Source organism: Vulpes lagopus, chromosome 20, assembly GCF_018345385.1.
Source record: "Vulpes lagopus strain Blue_001 chromosome 20, ASM1834538v1, whole genome shotgun sequence".
Classification (NCBI taxonomy): Eukaryota; Metazoa; Chordata; class Mammalia; order Carnivora; family Canidae; genus Vulpes; species Vulpes lagopus.
In genome coordinates, this window is record NC_054843.1 from 2306282 (window position 1) to 2328452 (window position 22171).

The 22171-nt window shown below is 42.0% G+C and overlaps 1 protein-coding gene across 1 annotated transcript in view; it reads left to right on the plus strand.

Annotated features, from left to right (window-relative positions):
* The window catches only part of LOC121479507 (heat shock transcription factor 2 binding protein), a 106738-nt gene that overhangs the window by 28117 nt on the left and 56450 nt on the right, over window positions 1-22171 (plus strand). The window contains exons 5-7 of the mRNA XM_041735166.1: window positions 3014-3163; window positions 4890-5022; window positions 15246-15363. Of these exons, the coding sequence (XP_041591100.1) occupies window positions 3014-3163; window positions 4890-5022; window positions 15246-15363 (401 nt within the window). The remainder of the gene's footprint in view (window positions 1-3013; window positions 3164-4889; window positions 5023-15245; window positions 15364-22171) is intronic.

The following is a 22171-nucleotide window of genomic DNA, read 5'->3' on the forward strand; positions in this document are numbered from 1 at the left end:
ATCGCGCCCTGGGCCAAAGGCAGGCGCCAAACCGCTGCGCCACCCAGGGATCCCTAAAAAAAGAATTTAACTGAAATTCCAGTTAGTTACATACAGCATTATCTTAGTGTATCAGGTGTACAGTAGAGTGATTTAACATTTCCATATATCACTGGTGCTCATCATGACAAGTGCACTCCTTAATCTTCATCACCCATTTCACCTAGCCTCCCTCCCACCCCCCCTTTTGTGACCAGCAGTGTGTTTTCTGTAGTTAAGAGTTTGTTTCTACAATGGAATATTCCTCAGCCATTAGAAATGACAAATACCCACCATTTGCTTCGACGTGGACGGAACTGGAGGGTGTTATGCTGAGTGCAGTAAGTCAATCGAAGAAGGACAAACAGTGTATGTTCTCATTCATTTGGGGAATATAAATAATAGTGAAAGGGAATATAAGGGAAGGGAGAAGAAATGTGTGGGAAATATCAGGAAGGGAGACAGAACCTAAAGACTCCTAACTCTGGGAAACAAACTAGGGATGGTGGAAGGGGGGGAGGGCGGGGGGTGGGGGGGAATGGGTGACGGGCACTGAGGGGGACACTTGACGGGATGAGCACTGAGTGTTTTTCTGTATGTTGGTAAATTGAACACCAATAAAAATTAATTTATTAAAAAAAAAAGTCTGTTTCTTGGTTTGCTTCTCTCTCTTTTCCGCCCGCTTTGCTCATTTGTTTTGTTTCTTATATTCCACATATGAATGAGATCGTATGGTATTTGTCTTTCTCTTACTGACTTATTGTACTTAGTATAGTATTCTCTAGTTCCATCCATGTCATTGCAAATGGTAAGATTTTGTTTTTATGTTATATTCCTTTGGGTTCGCTGCAAAATTGAGTGGAAAATACAGATTTCCCATGTGCTCCCAAACCCCATTCATTTGTAACTTTCCCTATTGTACAGATAAGTGTGATTTTAGCTGTAGTGTTTCATAGGTGCTTTTTATCAAGTTGAGGAAGTTCCTTTCTGTTGTTAGTTTGCTGAGAATTTTTCTCACAAGTGAGTGCTGGATTTTGTCCAATTTTTAGAATATTTCCATCACATATTTGTTTGTAGTTAGTCCTGTTCCCTGGCCCAGCCCTAGGCAATCATGGATCTGCTTTCTGTCTCTCTCTATAGATTTGCCTATTCTGTATATTTTATGGAAATATAGAAATACAATATGCAGTCCTTTATGTTTGGTGTAATGCTTTGGAAGTTCATTCATGTTAGCATGTGTCAATTGTTTGTTCCTGTCTGTTGTAACACTTTTTAAAAAATCTTTCATCAGTTGATAGACATTTAGCTATTTTCAATTTTTGATTCACGGATAACACTACTGTGAACATTCATGTACAAGTGTTTGTGTGGATATATATTTTATTTTTTCTTGGGGAATACCTAGGAGTGAAATTGTTGGGTCATATGGTGAGTATATGGTTATTAGCATGTGTCATAGATTAGTGATCATCTTTTCTCCTAAAATGAGTATGAATATATGTCTGTATGTGTAAGAGATTCTGTATACCAAATACATCATCCCCGGGTAGATGTGAATGGGCCACCCTAGACCAAGTTACGAAGTCACCAAAGTTTGGTTTGTGGCCCACTGATTCCTTTTCTTCTCCCCCTAGTTGTCCTGCACTCACCTCTCTAAAAGAAAAAACGAAAACATCTAAAAAAATATAACTTAAAAAAAACTATAACTTTTTAAAGATTTATTTATTAGAGAAAGAGAGAGACCATGTGTGTGCATGTGTGCAAACAAGGGAGGGGTAGAGGGAGAGAGTATCAAGCAGACTCCCTGCTGAGCACAGAGCCTGATGTGGGCCTCGATTCCACAACCCTGAGATCACGACTTGAGCTGAAGTCAAGAGTTGGACTCTTAATCAACTTTACCACCAGGTGCCCATAAAATACTTTAACTTTGAGAACTGTTATTATGATTCTAATTTTACTTTGGTATAAATGAATTTAAGTAGATTTCTATATTTCTTTTTTTTTTTTTTAAAGATGTCTTCATTAATTTGAGTGAGTGTGTGTGTACATGAATGGGGGGGAGGAGGGGCAGAGGACAAGAGAAGCAGGTTCCCCAGTGAGCGTTGGAGCCTGATGTAGGGCTCTATCCCGCCACCCTGAGATCATGACCTGAGCCAAAATCACGTCAGATGCCCAGCCATCTGAGCCAATGAGGCGCCCCAGGTTTCTGTATTTCTTAAGTTTATCTCTTGTTAAGTAAGGAAATGCTCTCACCTTTTAAGGGAACTTCAGGTAACAAGAGTAGTGCAACCAGTGATGGAGGTGGGGGATCAGGAATCCCCATACTGCCCAAGAGCCGCCTGCAGCGAGCCTTTAGGATTGTTTGTGTGGTCTGAGGGAACATCGGGAGGACAAGTCACTGTTGAGAACCCTGGCTGGGATTTGCCAGCTATATTCTTCAGAAGCCCCGCTGGCCTCTATCTTCCTGTCACACGGACGCTCAGCTTGACTGTGCTCGGCATGCCTGGGAGGCCCTCCTTCGCACTTCTTGTCTTTGCCCCAAATGTCCTAGCCGGGTTAGCTGTGTCGTCTGACATCTGTACAGTGGGGTGAGCCACTTGGGGGTGGCAGGGTCATGCACTACAAGTGTTGCTCTGTGGACTGCTGTGTTTGGTTGTTACTTTGTTCAGGTGGCCCAGTTGGGGTTGATTCTAGGTGTAGCCACTTGGGACCTGAGGTGCCTTCTGTTTCATTTTACTTGAAGAAGATGAATTCAAGTCTTTGGCGATACTTATAAACTCTAATACAGCAGTATGTTCTTTTTCGAGAGTGTAATTTTCCTTCTGAAGTTTAAAAAAATACATAGATTGTGGCTAAGGATGAGTTTTCATTTGCCAACATGTTTTCTATAATTCTACGTGCATTAAAAAAAAAATCTTTGTATAAGAAACACAATAGAGGTATTTTAAAGTTGAATGCTGTTCATTTTGTTGATTTCATTTTGTTTTGATTTTAGGAGAAACTTGCTCTTCGACAGCAGCTGAATGAAGCAAAGCAGCAGCTCCTGCAACAAGCAGAATACTGTACAGAAATGGGAGCAGCAGCCTGCACCCTTTTGTGGGGTGTCTCCAGTAGTGAGGACGTCGTCAAAGCCATTCTGGGAGGAGTAAGCACGACCGCTGGGCTCCCTGGATATTGTTGATCAGTGTTTATGGGACACAGAGGGTACAGTGTGTACGAAGGCATTTACAGATGAAATCCATGTCTTACGTTCGTTCACCAAGACAGTGGTGGCATACCAGTATGTAGAGTCCACTGTAAGCTGGTGCTCTAGGGGGTGCGTAAAATGAAAGAAATAAGACACCTACTCTCCCAGAACCTGTATGGTATTTGTGGAGATAGTACCGCTTCCATATCGTTGCTTGACCTACACACACTTAACAAAGTTTAAAGTACTTCTATGTATGTTACCCCACAGGTACCATAATACTTGATTTGTTTAAAGTTACGTGTTATTCAACATATGTATTAATAGTGCACACACACATCCACACTCATCCACACTCAGGAAACTTTCCAGAAGAAGAGAGATTTGAAATGGGCTTTGATTAACTTGAATAGGTGGCAAGGGCAGAAAATGGGGAGGGGAGAGATAGCATAATCAAGGGCATGGGCTGAGAAGCCTGAAGTTAGTTTTAGGGATGGTGCCCAGGTCTGCTGACAGAGAGTGGAGGGCTAGTGTGGTAAAGTTATGGGGAGATAATGATCCAGAAGGAGGATGGAATGTGATTTTGGAAGACCTCAGATGCTAGGTTGCTGATTTTATCTGGAAGGTGGTAAGGCTGGATTCCTGAGGGTTTTGAGTAAAAGAGTGGTGAAAAGAGAGACTTCAGGGAGATTGTCCTGACCTCGAGTGAGGGTAGGTAGGAGCAGGGTGGGCATGGGGACAAGACAGGAAGACTAACTGAAAGGCCCTCCGAATGGCTCACGCAGTACCCTGCTGTGGGGGGCAGGGAAGGCAAGTGTGGTGCCAGAGGACGAGAGGGGCCAGAGAGCTTGTGGCTGCATTCTAGGAGAGGGGTGTGCTTTTGGACAGAGATACAGATACGAGGCCAGCAATAAATTACTTATGACGTAGAGAAATAATTGTGTGTGACTTTAGGTGGAGAAATTGTGTTTTAACATTTATTGAGCTTTATTCAGGTGTAATTTACACATCATATGATTCACCCATCTGTGAGCATACAATTTAGTGATTTTAGCTCATTTCCAGAGCTGTGTAATCATCACCACAACCCAGTCTTAGTACATTTATATCAGCCCATGAAGTTGCCTTGTTCCATTTGTAAATGTGTTAGCTTTTACGCTATTCCTTAGAACCCTGACACCCCAGGGAGTGCTTCAGAGGTTCTGCATACTTGGAGGGACTTCTCCTAAGTAATGAAGATTTAAACTGCCCAAGAAGCCTGCTTACTGCCTTCATCTCTTGACATGTTGAAGTTTCTGTTAAGATTTTGTTTGAAAATCCATTCTCCCATGGTTGAAACCTGTGATTTCATGCCAAGAACCAACAGAGAACATATTTTTCTAGCATATTCCTAGAGTATTTTGGGTGAACTCACCCTAACACTTCCACCACTGTATAAATTTGTGCTGTTCCCTCACGTATATTTTATTTTGCTCTTTCTATCAGGCTGCAGGGTAATTTTTCTACAGATTCCAAACTTCCTTTTTCTGTTCTTTTTGATATGGGAACTTGTAATGAAGGAGCAGACTTTTAAATACTGCTTCTGTAATTAAAACAGAGTCTTCCTTTTGTGTGCTTGTACTCTTATAAAGTATTGTATGAGTATTTGTGCAGGGGTGTGATACTTTCCTTTCCAAACTTTCAGGATAAAGCTTTGAAGTTTTTCAGTATCACCGGTCAAACAATGGAGAGTTTTGTGAAGTCACTGGATGGGGATGTCAAGGAGCTTGATTCTGATGAAAATCAGTTTGTGTTTGCTTTGGCTGGGATTGTAACAAGTAAGTAATTCTTTTTAGGCACAGTGACTGTTAGAAGTGTGTCTAGAGTGATGATTACAGCCAGGTGTGTGTGTGCAGGAACATCTCCCAGGAGCTTTTTAAATGTCCTTTGGTTCTTACTCTAGAGAATCTGATTCAGTGGGTGTGGGATAGGTACAAGGTGTGTGTGTGTTGGGGAGCATCCCCCCACCAGGCGATTCTGATAAGCATCAGTGAGTAAGAAGACTGATCTAGAAAACACAGGATGAATTTGCATGTTCTGTTCAGTTCTGTACATGGAAAAAAGTCAAAACTGGAAGTTTAGCTACTCATTATTTGGAATCATTTTACTAACATCTAGCTAAAATAGAAGCCTTAAGCTAAGAGTGAGAGAAGCCCTTGCTCTTGTTTTGGTACAATAATTAAAGAATTCCAAAAACCTAAATTGTCTTCCAAAGATTATAGTTATTCTTATGATAGAATTCTATGATAAAACTGCTGTAAGCGATAAAGCCAAATGACTATTTAATAAATCCTATCTTAGTGTAGTGGGAGGTGGTGGATACTAGTGAGTAGTATTGTTCTGAGGTCAGTGAAGTGGTTCGGTTCATTGCCACGACTGTGAGTTTTGCTCTTTATGTTTTTACTCTGTTTATGTTGCTCTTTCTTCTCTGCTTTATCCTATGCTACTCTTAGGGTAATTCTCTGCTATTAAAGAGAGGAAATCTTATTTTTCTTCATGGCATTATCCTTCATCTATTGAAATCCTAACGAGGTAGATCCTGTGTAGACATTTTCTTCATAATCCCTTAAAAATTTGTGATACTTCTTTGAGGTGGCTCTTGAGACTCTAACAGTGGCCGGGGCAAGTCCTGACTTAGCCCAGCCCTTTCCCAGGACGGTGTGGCATGCTTCAGACATCACACCTTCAGGTGGAGGGGGCTTGTACTGCTCCAACTTTTCAAATTGCTTTAAGGTCTTTTTTCTATGGCATTTGCAGACTTGATGATTGGATTCTCTGCTGTTTGCAGAGGACGACACAGGCCTATGACAAATATGATTCGTCATTCCGCCAGATTGTGAGTCTGAGCCACTTGAGTAGCTGACTAGTGTGGAGCAGTGAGGTGGTTGGCCAGCGGGTAAAGCAGTCTGTTGCCTGACACAAGATCAGCTGGGCCTTGTTTGTTCTTCCTGGGAGTGGCTTACATGGATACTCACAAAGAGTCGCAAAGTGCGCATTTATATTTCACTTAGGCATTGTGAATTTTACTGGGAAATTACTTACTCTGGTGGTACTTTATTAAAGTGCTGCTTCACAGAGGTTGTGGAGGCTTGTGCATCGCCAATACCAAGCTTCTGTCCTATGGGAGGAGTAGGCAGTAACAGTAGAGACCTTGGGTTAGCTGTCAGATAGATCCTCTGCCTTCTAAAACAAGGATTCTTTTAAAAAAAAAGTTTATATACAGATGGTATTTTGATAGGTATTGCATTAAATGTGTAGATTGCTTGGGCGGTATAGACATATTAACAATATTTGTTCTTCCAATCCATGAGCACCGAATGCCTTTCCATTTCTTCGTGTCATCCCAGTTTCTTTCATAAGTGTTTTATGGTTTTCAGAATACAAGTGTTTCCTCTCTTTGGTTAGATTTATGCCTAGGTATTTTATTGTTTTTGTGCAACTGTAAATGGAATTGATTCCTTAATTTCTTTTTCTGCTGCTTCATTATTGGTGTATAGAAATGCAGCAAATTTCTGCACATTGATTTTGTATCCTGTGACTTTACTGAATTTGTTTATTAGTTCTAGCAGTTTTTTGGTGGAGTCTTTCAGGTTTTCTATATAGGCTATCACAGAATTTTTTCACAGATCTATAAAAAACAATCCTAAAATTTGTATGGAACCACAAATTTTCCAAAAGACCCCGAATAGCCAGAGCAACCTTGAGAAAAAAAAAAAGAACAAAGTAGGAACCATAACAATTCTGACTTACAGTTATATTTCAAAACTGTAGTCATCAAGACAGGATGGTATTGGCACAAAAATAGACATATAGATCAATAGAACAGAATAGAAAACCCAGAAATGAACCCACAACTATATGGTCAGTTAATCTTCGACAGAGCAGGAAAGAATATCCACTGGGGGGAAAAAACCAGTCTCCTCAACAAATGAGTGTTGGGAAAACTGGATAGCCACATGCAGAAGAAGGAAACTGGACTACTTTCTTATATCATACATAAAAATAAAGTCAGAATGAATGAAAGACGTAAATATGAGACCTAAAACCATCAAAATCCTAGAGGAGAACACAGGCGGCAACCTCTCTGACATTGGCCATAGCCCTTGTTTCTAGATTTGTCTCCTGAAGCAAAGTGAACCAAGGCAAAAATAAACTATTGGACTTTATCAAAATAAAAAGCTTTTGTACAGCAGAGAAAACAACCAACAAAAGTAAAAGGCAACCTATGGAATCAGAGAAGGTATTTGTAAGTGACACATCTGATGAAGGGTTAGTATTTAAAATATATAAAGAACATAAAAAACTCACCACTCCAAAAATGAATAATCCAGTTAAAAAATGGGCATAAGACATGAATAGACATTTCTCTGAAGACGACATACAAATGGCTAACAGGTGAAAAGATGCTCAACATCACTCATCATCAGAGAAACACAAATCACAACCACAATGAGATACCACTTCACACCTATCAGAATGGCTGAAATCAACTACACAAGAAACAACACATGTTGACGAGGGTATGGAGAAAGGGGAACCCCCTCCTGCATTGCTGGTAGAAATGAAATCAGTGCAGCCACTGGAAAACAGTATGGAAGTTCCTCAAAAGGTTAAAAATAGAACTATGACCTGTGACCCAGCAATTGCACTACTAGGTATTTATCCCAAAGATACAAATGTAGTGATTCAAAAGGGCACCTGTACTCCGATGTTTATAGCAGCAATGTCCATAATAGCCACACTATGGAAAGATCCCAGATGTCCAGCAACAGATGAATGGATAAAGAAGATGTGGTCTATATATACAATGGAATATTACTCAGCCATCAGAAAGGGTGAGATCTTGCCATTTGCAACGATGTGGATGAAGCTAGAGGGTATGAGGCTAAGTGAAATAAGTCAGTCAGGAAAAGACAAATACCATATGATCTCACTCATGTGGAATATAAGAAACAAAACAAATGAGCAAAGGTACAAAAGAGAGAGAGGCAAACTGAGAAACACCCAAAGTCTAGAGAACACACTGATGGTCACCAGAGGGGAGGCAAGGGAGGGGATGGGGAAATAGGTGATGGGGAGTCAGGTGTGCACCTGTCCTGATGGGCACTGGGTTTTGTATGGAAATGTTGATTCACTCTATAGTACACGAAACTAATATTATTACACTGTATGGTAACTAACTGGAATTTAAATAAAAACCTTAAAAAATTAAATTTTGCATATAGTAAACTCCCCCATTACAGATTGTTCTTCTACCTTATTGCTGTTTTGTGAGTTTTGGCAAATGCATATAGTCCTCTAGCCACCATAGTTAGGGTATGGGACAGTTCCAATTACCTCCCTCAAACCTCCCCCACATTTCCTTTTGTCACTGTGCCCTCTGTCCATTGTCAGCCCCAGATAACTGCTGATTTGGTAGTATTTTTAACTTTTAGCTGAAATTTTTTTTAAAGATTTTATTTATTTATTCATGAGAGAGAGAGAGAGAGGCAGAGACACAGAGGGAGAAGCAAGCTCCATGCAAGAAGCCCGATATGGGACTTGATCCTGGGACTCCAGGGTCACACCCTGGGCCAAAAGCAGGTGCTAAAGTGCTGAGCCACTCAGGGATCCCCTAGCCAAATTTTTCTTACTGGCCCTTATGACATCCAGTGTTTGCTTCAAGTAAGAAATGCTTGCCTTATATCTCTCCTTGGAGCACCTGCCTTTTCTGATTTTACAGTAGTGGGTTGATCTCTGGCATCAGCTCTCTGATAATGTCCAAGATAAGTTGTGATTTTGCATATTATCTCCTTCACCCCTTTTAAAGAATGGAGGTGTAGGTCTAAGATTTTATTTAGTGATTTGAGAGAGAGCACGAGCAGGGAGAAGGGACAGAGGAGAAAGGGAGAAACAGGCTCCTTGCTGAGCAGGGAGCCGGATGGGCTCCATCCCAGGACCCTGGGATCATGACCTAAGCCGAAGGCAGATGCTTAGCCACTCAGCCACCCAGGCGCCCCTCAGTAACTTTTATAGGAGTACAAATATAGATGGCCAATTGTTATCACAGTCCTGGGGGACGAACTTGCTTAGCTTGCAAGGAAAAAACTTATTGCTCTAGTTGTAACTACTTTCTTTGCTTTTTTATTATTCGACAGTTATAATTGTACCCCTTGCATCTTAATTCTTGGTTTATTCATTCAAACAATATTACATAATAATTAAAGAATCGAAATTGCTTTTTGATTGTTGGTAATATTTATTTATTTATTTATTTATTTATTTATTTATTTATTTATTTATTTATTTAAGGTTTTATTTATTTATTCATGAGAGACACAATGAGAGAGAGGCAGAGACGTAGGCAGAGGGAGAAGCAGGCTCCAGGCAGGGAGCCCGATGTGGGGCTTGATCCTGGGACTCCAGGATCGCACCCTGAGCCAGGGGCAGGTGCTCAACCACTGAGCCACCCAGGCATCCCATATTTTTATTTATTTTTATTTTTATTTTTTTTAAGATTTTATTTATTCATGAGAGATACGGAGAGAGAGAGAGAGAGAGAGAGAGAGAGAGAGAGAGAGAGGCAGAGACACAGGCAGAGGGAGAAGCAGGCTCCATGCAGGGAGCCTGACATGGGACTCCATCCCCGGTCTCCAGGATCAGGCCCTGGGCCGAAGGTGGTGCTAAACTGCTGAGCCACTCAGGCTACCTGATTGTTAGTAATTTATAGGCAGAATTGGATCCAGTTTGTCTCTCATGGACATAGGAGCTCCTGAGAATTGATAGCAGAGCACCCTTGTGTCCGTGACCATCACCTCTACTTCAGGCAAGCAGTGTGAGAGAGAAGATGGGCTGGAAGTTGAGGCACAGTGTCCAGTTCAGCTTTTGCCTCTGACCAGCCCTGTGTTCTTATGTCTGTGGCCCTCAGTTTCATCTCCTAAGAAGACTCTTGGTGCCTGAAGTCTGCTCTAACCCTAGGCTTGAGTGGTTGTGCGTGTGGAAGAAAAAGGTGCCAGTTTTGTACCTTGACCTACATATGGTTTTGTGTCACCCAGTCCGAGTCCGCAGTGAAGAGTCTGTGGATGGGCATTTAGGTGGTTTCTACTTTTTGGCTCTTACAGGTGATGCTGCTGTGAACATTCGTGGATAAGTTTCTGTGTGAATGTATATTTTTGGTTCTCTTAGGCATGTACCTAGGCATGGAACTGCTAGATCACGTGATAGCTCTGTGCTCCACTTTCTGAGAAACCGCCAGACCATTTTCCACAGCAGCTGTGCCATTTTACTCTGTGATGGCTACTTTTTCCTGTGTCTTCAGGACAGTCCATCTTTTTCTGTATGTGTGTGTGTGTATCTTTGGTGGTGTTGGAGGTGGTGGAGATCTAAGAGCAATCATCAGATCCTCTTGTCTAGATCCTCACCACTGTTGTTGGACCTCTTGAAAGGTGAGGTTGGCTTTTAGAGAGCTGATTTCCAGTGTGAGCAGTGATCACCGTCATTTTATCTTGGTTCTGTGTCTGAATCATTTATTGAATCAGCTGTCAGGACAATAGCCAAACAGAATCATTTAAGACTTAGGCAACAGATGTAACTGGAAGCACTAGAAGGAGACAGACACTCTGAAACCATGACTCACATGACTTGATAAGCAGCTCAGAATTGCCCCTTCCCCTGGTGGGAGAGGACCCAGCAATAAGCAGCACTAAGGCAGGGTCTGGGCAGGAGCGTCCTTCCTCCATTCTCTTCTGACATGGACAGTTGTTAACTAGAGAGATAACCAGGAGGTTCTCTGTCATCAGACACGTGGACTAAGGGGGCTGGGTTGAGGGTGTTCCATTGACCTACTGTCATATGAGAAGGAGGGAGGAGCACCGTTTCATGATTACTTAATTGACTAGAAGATAAGTGCTGGTATTTCTAGTTAGTGATTGGGATGATACTGTGTGTGGTGCCGTCTGGCTAAAAGGTGATCCTAGTTCAGGCCTGCAGACTATCAAATTTGGCTGAGTGGCAATTGCTCTGAGACAAGCAGGCAATAAGCCTTGCCTTCTGGATCATGAGACAGGTTCTGAGAGGCAGGGGTCGTTGATGCATGCCCTGTCGTTGAGGTAACCTGGTTAGAGCATCACTTTTCAGCCTCAGCACTAGAATTTTCCACTGTGGGGGCCTTCCTGTGTGTTGTAGGAGTTTAACAACTCTAGACTCTACCCATTAGAGAGGCCAGTAGCAGCCTGCTGAGTGTGACAATCGAAAATGTCTCCAGATATTGCCGAGTATCTCCTGGAGACAGTTAGCTTTCCCTAGCTTTCTAGATCATGAACTTAACTTTTCAGGTACATATACAGAAAGATTTACGATAATCTGTGATATTAGATATAATTGTTAAAAGATATTTTAGGATCATTGAAGACATATTTTGTTTCTGCATTCCACGGGTATGGTTCTGACATGTTTGATTTGGTCCAATAACACAGAGGTCTTGTTAATTCAGAAAATTTGGTATGTATTATTTACAAACTATAGAAATGATCCCTGAAAGTATAGTCTTCTGTGTGTATTATTTATAATATGCTGTAGCGTTCATGCTGCAGATGAGATGTTCATAGAAAACAGATCCAGGATGAGCAGTAGAGACTAATGTATTGAACGTGTAAATTGTAACCCTGTTGTTACTGTTGTTAATTTATTTTTAAACAACTTTACTGAGATAAAATAATGCACTCTGCAATTCGCCAATTTAAAGTATGACACTTTGATGGCTTTAATATATTCATAGGGTTGTGCCTCCATTTCCACAGTCCATTTTGAATCATTTTTATCACCCTGATAAGGAAGAAACCCCACTAACCTGAGCCATCACTCCTCAATACTGCTGTTCCCCAAGCTGTGGGCAACCACTGATTGGCTTTCTGCCTCTGGATTTGCCTGTTCTTGGCATTTCATATGGTTGAAACAGAGAGTATGTGGTCCTCAGTGCCTGGCTGCTTTCTCTTAGGGTGGTGGTTTCGAGGTGTGTCCATGTCGTTCCTTTGTATGGCTGTACGGCTCTACCCATTTATTCATTTATCAACTGATGGATGTTTGGGTTGTTTCTGTTGGTTTGTTATAATGAATAATGATGCTGTGAACATTTGTGTACAAACTTTTGTGTGGACATGTGTTTTCATTTCTCTTGGATGTGCAGTAGGGGTGGACTTGCTGGGTCAGATGATCATATGGCTTTAACCACTTGAGGGCTTGTCGGACTATCTTCCATTCCTACCAGCAGTGTCTGAGGGCATCAGTTGCTCCAGGTACTCATCAGTATTTTTTTAACTAACTTTTTGATTGTGGCCATGCCCAAGTGAGCATGAAGTGGGATCTTACTGTTTTTTTTTTTTTTTATAGATTTTATTTATTTATTTGAGAGAGAGCATGAGCAGGGAGAGGGAGAAGCAGACTTCTCCCTTGGGGGACCACCCAGGCGTCCCCCAATGTTCTTTTAAAAGTAATCTCTTCTCCCAATCTGGGGCTTGAACTCATGACCCTGAGATCAAGAGTTGCATCTTCTTGTGACTGAGCCAGCGAGTGCTCCTCAATTCTTTGTATCTTTAACACCACACATAACTGACACCAGATTCATTTCTTAAATTATATAATTACTGTGGTAACTTATAGAAATATCTGTAAAAATTTTAAAGAAAAATAAACCTAGAAAACATAAGTACATTTTTTGGCAATCCTTGATCATCTTGGAGTTGCCTCCTAAGTGTTCCAAACAGATGGATGAATAGGGGGATGCAGGAATTTAGTCATATTTATTTTACTTTGTAGTTTTCTCTTTAGTTATTGATACGCAGTGAACTATAGGCTTGGCATTTGCTATCTGATTACGGGACACATGGTACAGGACTTTATTTACCTGTACCATGTTGTGTTTTTGTTGTGTTTTGTTGGGTGCTGTTGCCTGTTGAGATACAGTAGGTTTTTTACTCTGTAACTTTTTCTTCAGTGATACTTTAGTGATGTCCTGTTCTCTATGGTAACAAACCACTTGAACTTGAGGTCTTTAAACTGGGATGGTCACTTACTTTGCTTATGCTCTTGCAGTTTGCTCAGGGCTTGGCAGGGGTGACTTGCTGCTGCTCTGCAGCATGTGGGGCCTCAGCTGGGGTGTCTCAGAGTATGGAGGGCTGGAACAGCGGGGGCCTGGTGGAGGCCCTCTCCCTTCACGTAGTCTCAGGGCTTCTCACTGTATCCTCTTACTGTGGTCTCTGCATCATGGCAGCCTCAGGATAGTTAGGTTTGTTTCTTAGTGACTCTGGGCTTCTAGAGAAAGTGGCAGGAGACCAAGGTAGCAGCCATCAGGCTCCTTCCCACCTTGCCTTGAAAGTCATAGTGTTAGTTCCAGTGCATTCTGCTGTCACACTTGAGTCACGGGACAGGGACCGGTCCAGGGTTTGCTTGCTGGAGGCATGATTTGTGGAGAAGTCATCTCTGGAAGCTGGCTACTAAAGGACGTAGCTAAATGTAGGTTTTTCTGTGGGGTTTCCAGGAGGTGGTCTGCTGTAGTTACAGGAAGAAGGCTTTCCTCTGAAAAACTGCCTTAAAATGACTTTTATGAGTTTTGATGCCAAATGCTTAAAGGTTAAGTTTCCCTGCAAGTGTTTCTTTCTTAAAATTACAGTGTGTCATATACTAGAAAATATAAGTATCAGGTTCAAGTTCATTGAACAAAGAAGGTAAGATCATGTCAGTGAAGGGTCCCATCTTCAGTAAAATTATAGCTGTTGTGAAATTATATACCAAATAACACAGCACTGATTTATGAGGCAAAATTTGCTGGAAAGGCAAACAGAAGCGGGAAAAAAATCCCTTAGGTTTAAGGGACTTAATATACCTCTTTTTATTTTTCTCAGTCCAGATAGTCAAAAATAAATAGGCATGCTGAGCATTGATTTCATAAATTTAGTCTGGTAGCATAGATAAAAGTTTATATTTTGCCATCAAATTATAATTAATAAAAGACAGAACTAGTAAGTGATAAAATTCATCCTCCATTCTTGATAATTATTAGCAAACTGAAAGTTGAAGAAAAGTTCCTTAAACTTGTAAAGGGTATCTACGAGGATCACACACACAGCAGATACCAGGTTGACCTGTGAACTCCTGGAAGCATTCCTGTTGAAATCCGGAGGATGAAAAGGCTGCTGCCGCCCTGCTTTTCTTCCAGTTTGGCCTGCTCCTCTGAGTTAGGAATTTTAGTTCCTGTGAATCATGCTTTATTGTTAGACCCAGCTAAAGAAAAGTCTTACCAACATGCACATAAATACACTTGGAGCATTGCTATAACCTTACGGGTGTTTGGTAGCATTGATAGAGCCTGTATTAGCGGCAGCAGTGTCCCATGGGAGCAAGTGGGATTACCTGGTCTGATCTCCATGCTGGCTTTTCAGGCCCTCAGGCATGAAGAAACATGATACTTGCTGACCCATAATAGAATGTAAAATTTAGAAAAAGAGCCTTTTCAGGATTAGTGTTCATATTCTTTTTTGATCTCATGATTTCAATTTACTATTGTGGTTCAAAGTCATTAAGGATTTCTCTCCCAGGATTGAAAGTGGATTTTAGTGTCTTTGGTCCCAGATAAAGTAATATGCATCCACCTTCTGCTTGAACCCTGACTACCCATAGCTGTTTAATCCACTATTCTGGAGCATGGTATCCATCTGCTGTGCTGTGGTCAGGTTGCAGACAAATTTAGATTCTGTGCTCTATTCCGCTCCCGAGGCATCTGCTAATCACAGAGGACATTACTCAGCGTCCTAGTAACTGTTGTGGTTGTCAGTTACTCTCTCTGGGCTGTCAGCTCTGTGGATGACACTGTTTGATGGTACCTTGTGGGCTATTCTGTGTTTTCATTAGGTCTGTTAGGAGAAAAATAGCAAAAAATACTCAGGCAGAAAAAAAATACTCAGGCAAGGTTTTCTGAACTCTGAAGTTAACATTGATTTTGATGCTTTGTTTTATCTTTTTGTTGCAGATGTTGCTGCCATAGCATGTGGTCGAGAATTCTTGGTTAACTCAAGTCGGGTGCTGTTGGACACCATACTGCAGCTTCTGGGAGACTTGAAGCCAGGACAGTGTACCAAACTCAAAGTGTACGGTGGATGATATTAAAAAGTTCATGTTTGTTTACTTATTAGTTAGAATTTGCTGATTGGGCTTCTTTTTCAAGTAAACACAGTTAATTTGGTAATAGTTCTAAAAAAAAAAAATAGAAGAAATACATTACCTGGAGAATTGCGGGATGCACTCTTTATTCAGTACTATTTTAGAAAAATAGTAAGAAACAAAAAGAATGTTCTCACCTTAGAGCAATCAGTGAGTCCAAAATGCTATTATATGACACTTAGGTTATATTAGTTAGCTGAAAGCAAACTTACAGGTATTTGTTATAACGGCATCCTGCTTCCACATAACAAAATCTGTGTTCAGTTTCTACCAGGTAGCAAACCTAGTGGCTGACAAACACCTCCTTCACAGTTCTGCAGGTGGGAAGTCTCGGGGTGTGGGGGCTCTCACCTGGGTTCTCTGACTAGGGTTTTGCATGGCTGAGATCGAGGGGTTGTCCATGCTGGGTTCGTCTCCAGAGATTCTGGGCAAAACTGTGCTTGCAGGCACATTCCAGTTGCTAGCAGATCCAGCCTGAGGCCGTGTTTCCTCGCTGGCTGTCATGTGGGGCTTGCTTAGCTTCTGGGTTGATCGAGTTTCTGATCAGAGGAGCCACCCATCTTCCAGCTCCGACCGCCCACTGAATCCTTCTTCCATTTGGAAACTCTTGGACTTTCTTTTCTGCTACCAGCTGGAAAAAAGGCTCTGCTTTTGATAGGCTCATGGGTTTGGGTTAGGCATCACAGGATAAACTCCCTTTTGGTGAACTCACCTGATTAGTAACCTCAGTTACGTTTGCAATGACTCCCTGCCATATAACTTAGCACAGCCAGGGGGTTATGTTCTGTGTCCAGCCCTGGGGATTAGGGCAGGAGATGTTGGCCATTTTAGGCCTCTGACTACCACACTGTTCATCCGGACTGGCTGGTTTCCTCCTTGGAAGATTGCTTATAATAATAGCTTCTTTAAAGTCTTTGTCAGATATTGACATCTTGGGCAGGTGTCTCTTTTCCCATGTGAGTTGGGATTTTTCCCATCTCTTCGTGGGCTGAGTAATTCTGGGTTGTATCGTGGACATTTGAGCCCCTGGTTCATGTTTGAACTGTGAAAAAGGCTGATGTTTTTGTTTGATGAGGCAGTCAGCCTGGTTGGGTCCAGGTCACAGGCTCAGAGTAGCCATTGTGCTTCCAGTGTCACTTCCAGTTTCAGAAAGCCTTCGCTGTACAGCGGGCTCTGCCCCTCCTCTGTGCCATCTGTGCCAGCCCGAGAGACCTGGGTCACCACTGCCAATTTACTTCTCGGGCTGGGATGTGCTCTTTGTGGTGAGAATCACACATGCCCAGCTTGACGTGAGGCCAGGGGTTCTCAGCAGCCTTGTGGGGTCACCTGCATGATCTCTTAACTCCCCACAGTGTGCTTGGTACTTGTCAGTCACCCAGGGCCCCCTGCCAGCCCCTCACCTGGAGTGCTGGCATGTGCCCTGCTCTGTCCTGTGCTTCTGCAGCTTCCAGAGGTGAGGGAGATTTCCTTCCCACACAGTGGGGGTGACGTAGGTGCCCTTCTTGCCGCAGAGTCCCTTCCTACTGCTCTCCTGGTGCATGCTCTGTGCGAGACAGTGCTACTCCTGGGCTTCGGGGCTGAGTGGTAAACTTGCTGTGGGGCTGCTGGTTCTTAGACTTCTGGACTACTTCCCAGGCTGCCTGCTACTGTTTACTCTTCAGGGGCTTCATGTAGCTGCTCCCTGTATTCCGTTCAGAATTCAGGGCTGCATTCAGTGGGAGCAAGAGGGTGGGGTGTGTTTTTTCCCATCTTATCTGGAACCAGATTCTCGAGTCTGTTCTTATTTTTTGTACACACAAATACATGTCCATGAGCAATCTGTAATACACCATAACATATAGCTCATATAGTTTTATGTATGTTTTTACACATTGTGGATGTAACCTAATTAGATTAAATCAATTAATCTAATTTCTGTTAATTTCTTTTAAATATTTTGCATTAAAGGAGGCGTAACATGAATTATCCCCGACCGATGGACACTAGTTTGTTTGTTTGTTTATTTTTAAGATTTTATTTATTTATTCCTGAGAGGCAGAGAGAGAGAGAGAGGCAGGCAGAGACACGGGCAGAGGGAGAAGCAGGCTCCATGCAGGGAGCCTGACGCGGGACTCGATCCGGGGTCTCCAGGATCACTCCCTGGGCTGAAGGCAGGTGCTAAACCGCTGAGCCACCGAGGGATCCCCTGGACACTAGTTTACATTCAGGTTTTACTCGTCACATGTAACAGTGTGCAGAACATCTGTGGCAGAGATCTCCTTGCTAACCTGTGTGAGTGCTTCTCCAGGAGCTGTCCCTAAAGTGTGATATTTGAGAAGGAAGGAATAACACTTTCAGGTTGGGTAAGATGCCAAATGGGTCTCCAAAGTGTGCACTTCCACCCACACGGCAGTGGTATTCTGGGTCTCCCACAACCTCCTCAGTGCTTCGTTATTTTTTACCGTCTTATAAAGAATGCTTGTGTTGTGTACATCCATCTGTCTGCCTGTCTCTAGATGGATATTACCAGTGAAGTTGACACTCTTTGCACATGTTCATAACAGTTTTTTCCCCTGTGAATTACCTGTTCATGTCTGTTGCTTGTTTTCTTTTGGGTTGTAATTTTCATGACTCGCTTTGGATGTGTTCTGGATATTACATCATTGTCTGTCTCGCTTCTGTGGTCTGTACAAAGTCAGTGTTTATGGGGCCAGTCAGCGCCCTGCTGCACTTCCGAGGCAAGGCTTTATTGGGGCTGCGTCTCGTCTCTGTCTTTGTGATTCCAGCACATGGAGCTCTGTGCCTTTGCATCTGAGGAAGTCCTTGGCCTGCAGTGGGAGATGGGCACACTGGGGTTCAGAGATGTTTGCTTGCTTTCTTGGCTTTTCCATCTGACAGGGAGCAGAGCCCATGTATGGACTGTTCTCCTCAGACCCCACTTGGGATCTCAGCATGTGAACTCTGCCTCTGAAACTAATGATGTACTACTAGATGTTGGCTAATTAAATTTAAATTAAAAAACAGTGATGATATAAATTAAAGAAAGACAAAAAAAAGATTAAATTTTTTTGGAGCAGTTTTAGTTTCACAACAAAATTTAGAGGAAGATACAGAGATTTTCTATATACTCTTTACCTCCACACATGCATTGCCTTTTCCACTATCAACATCACTCACCGGAATGTTTTGTTTTGTTTTTGCCAACAATGAACCTATGTTGACACGTCATAATCCCGTAATCACCCAAAGACCATGCTTTACGTTTACTCTTAATGGTTGCGTATTCCGTCGATTTGAACTGATGTGTCATAACATACCGTTCATGAGTGTAGTACCATACAGAGTGTTATCACTGCCCTGCAGATCTGTCATGTTCTGCCTGTTGGTCTCTTCCCTCCCTCAGCCCCAGGCCACCCCTGACCCTTCACTATCCCCACAGTTGTGTGTCTTCCAGAGTCATGTAGCTAGAATCGCGCAGTATGCAGCCTTCTCACACTGGCTTCCTCTGTCACTTGGTCACATGCACTCACAGTCCCTCCATGTCTTCTTGTGGCTTTGAGTTTTGAGAGTTCTTTGTATATTTTGGATAATATTCCTTTAACAGATGTGTCTTTTGCAAATACTTTCTTTCATGCTGTGACTTGTCTTCTTAGTTTCCTGACATGGTCTTTCACAGAACAGAAGTTTTAAATTTGAATGAAGTCCAGCTTATCAGTTATTTTTTCCCCCACAGATCTTGGTGTTGTATCTACAGAAGGCATCACCGTATGGGTCGTAGATGTTCTCCTGTATTATTTCCTGGGAGCTTTATAGTTTTGCATTTTACATTTAGGTCTGTGATTCACTTTGAGTTGATTTTTGTAAAGCATGTAAGGTTTGTGTCTAGATTCGTGTGTGTGTGTGTGTGTGTGTGTGTACATCCAGTTCTAGTGCCACTTGTTGAAGATACTCTCTTTGCTCCCTTGTGTTGCCTTTGTTTCTTTGTTAAGGATCCGTTAACTATATGTGTGTGGGTCTATCACTGAGCTGTATTCTGTTCTGTTGATCTGTTTGTCTCTTCTGTCACCAGTATCACACTGTTTTGATCATTATAGCTTTATGGTGAGTCTTGAACTCAGGTAGGTTGGTCCTATAACTATATTCTCCTTCAATACCGTGTTGACTATTCTGAGTTTATTCCCTCTCCGTATAAACTTAGAATCAGTTTGTCAATATACATAAAAGAACTTGCTGGGATTTGGATTGGGACTGCATTGAACCTATAGATCAAGTTGGGAAGAGCCGACACTTTGACAAGATTGAGTCTTCCTATCCATGAAAGTGGAATCAAGCTATCTATCCTTTTCTTTTTCTTTTTTTTTTTTTTAAGGAGTTATTTATTTATTAGAGAGGGAGAATGAGTGAGGAGGGGCAGAGGGAGAGAGACACTCCAGCACTGAGCTTGGAGCCTGACACAAGCCTCGATCTCATGACCTGAGCTGAAACCAAGAGTCAGATGCTTAACCAACCAACTGTGCCATCCAGAGGCTCCAATCTGTCTTCCTTCCCTTCCCTTCCCTTCCCTTCCTGTTTTTCTTTCTGTCTTCCTTTATTTAGTTCTTTGGTTTAATTCCTCAGAGTTTTATAGTTTTCTTCATACAGATCTTATGCATGTCTTGTTAAATATGTACCTGAGTATTTAATTTTTAGGGGGTGCTAATGTGAATGGTATTGCATTTTTAATTTTAAATTCTACTTGTACATTGTTGGTATATAGGAAAGTAGTTGACTTTTGTATAGTTACCTGGTACCCTGAAGCCTTGGTATAATCTTATTAGTTCTAGGTTTTTGTGGTTGATTCTTTTAGATTCTCTACATAGACAATTAAACGTCATCTGTGAACAAAGTTTTATTTCTTCCTTCTCAATCTGTATACCTATTTTTAAAATATTTATTTATTTATTTATTTGAGAGAGTGTACACACGGGCGCATGTGCATGTATGTTTGTAAACCGGGGGCAGGGGGTGGCGGGCAGCAGGAGAAAAAAAGCAGACTCCCTCCCTCCCAAAGCTCAGAGCTTGATGCGGGGCTCAATATCTTGACCCTGAGATCATGACCTGATCTGCAACCGAGAATCAGATGCTGAACCAACTGCCTCCCAGATGCCCCAATTTATCTTTCTTTCATTCCTTTCTTATCTTGTCCTCTCCTCTCCTCTCCATGGCAGCTCCATGCCTAGCATGGAGCCCATTATGGGGCTCAGTCTCATAGCCCTGAGATCATGTCCTGAGCTGAAATTAGTTTATCAAGTTTGTCCAGCAAACTATTCCTAGTCTACTGAAAGTTTTTGTCATGAATGGATGTTGGGTTTTATCAAATGCGTTTTTCTGGATCTATTGATATGATTTTGTGATTTTTCATTTTAGTCTGTTGATGTGATGGATTACATTAATTGATTTTCAAATTGAACCAGCCTTGCATACCTGGGATAAATGCCTCTTGGTCATGGTGTATAATTGTATTTATACTTTTTTAAAAAAAGATTTTATTTATTTATTCATGATAGACAGAGAGAGAGAGAGAGAGAGGCAGGCAGAGACACGGGCAGAGGGAGAAGCAGGCTTCATGCAGGGAGCCCGACGCGGGACTTGATCCCGGGGCTCCAGGATCAAGTCCTGGACCAAAGGCAGATGCCAAACCGCTGAGCCACTCAGGGATCCCCTATACTTTTTTGTAAAGAAAGATTTTAGGTACTTATTCGTGAGAGACACACACAGAGAGAGAGACAGAAACATAGGCAGAGGGAGAAGCAGGCTTCCTGTGTGGAGGGAGGATCGACCCTCTTGTCATTATGTAATACCATTCTTTATTCCTGGTAACATCCTTTGTTCTAAAGTTACTGTGTCTGAAGTTAACATAGCTGCTCTTACTTTCTTTCAATTAGTGTTAACATGGTATTTCTTCCTCCATCCATTTACTTTTAATCTATATTTTTTTAAAGGGGGGAGGAGGGACAAAGCAAGAGAAAATCTTAAGCAGGCTCCATGCCCAGCGCGGAGCCCAATACAGGGCTCGGTCTCACAATCCTGAGATCATGACCTGAGATGAAACCAAGAGTTGGATGCTTAACTGACTTAACCACCCAGGTGCCCCACTTTTAATATATATTTATGTTTATATTTAAAGTGGGATTCCTGTAGACTACGTATAGTTGAGCCGTGTCTTTTGATTGGCTCTGATGTCAGTCCTTCGGTAGATGCATCTGGACCATTGCCGGTCACAGTATTACTGATAGTTGGACTGCTGTCTACCATACTCCTGACTGTTCTTTATCTGTTGTCATTGGTCTTTGTCCTGTTTTGTCTTCCACTCTTTTTCTGCCTTTCATGATTTTAATTGAGCATTTTATTTTATTTTATTTTATTTTTGCTTTTATTTTTTTTTATTTATTTATTTTTTAAATTAATTTTTATTGGTGTTCAATTTACCAACATACAGAAAAACACCCAGTGCTCATCCCATCAAGTGTCCACCCCAGTGCCCGTCACCCATTCCCCTCCAACACCCGCCCTCCTCCCCTTCCACCACCCCTAGTTCGTTTCCCCGAGTTAGGAGTCTTTATGTTCTGTCTCCCTTCCTGATATTTCCCAACATTTCTTTTCCCTTCCTTTATATTCCCTTTCACTATTATTCATATTCCCCAAATGAATGAGAACATACACTGTTTGTCCTTCTCCGATTGACTTATTTCACTCAGCATGATACCCTCCAGTTCC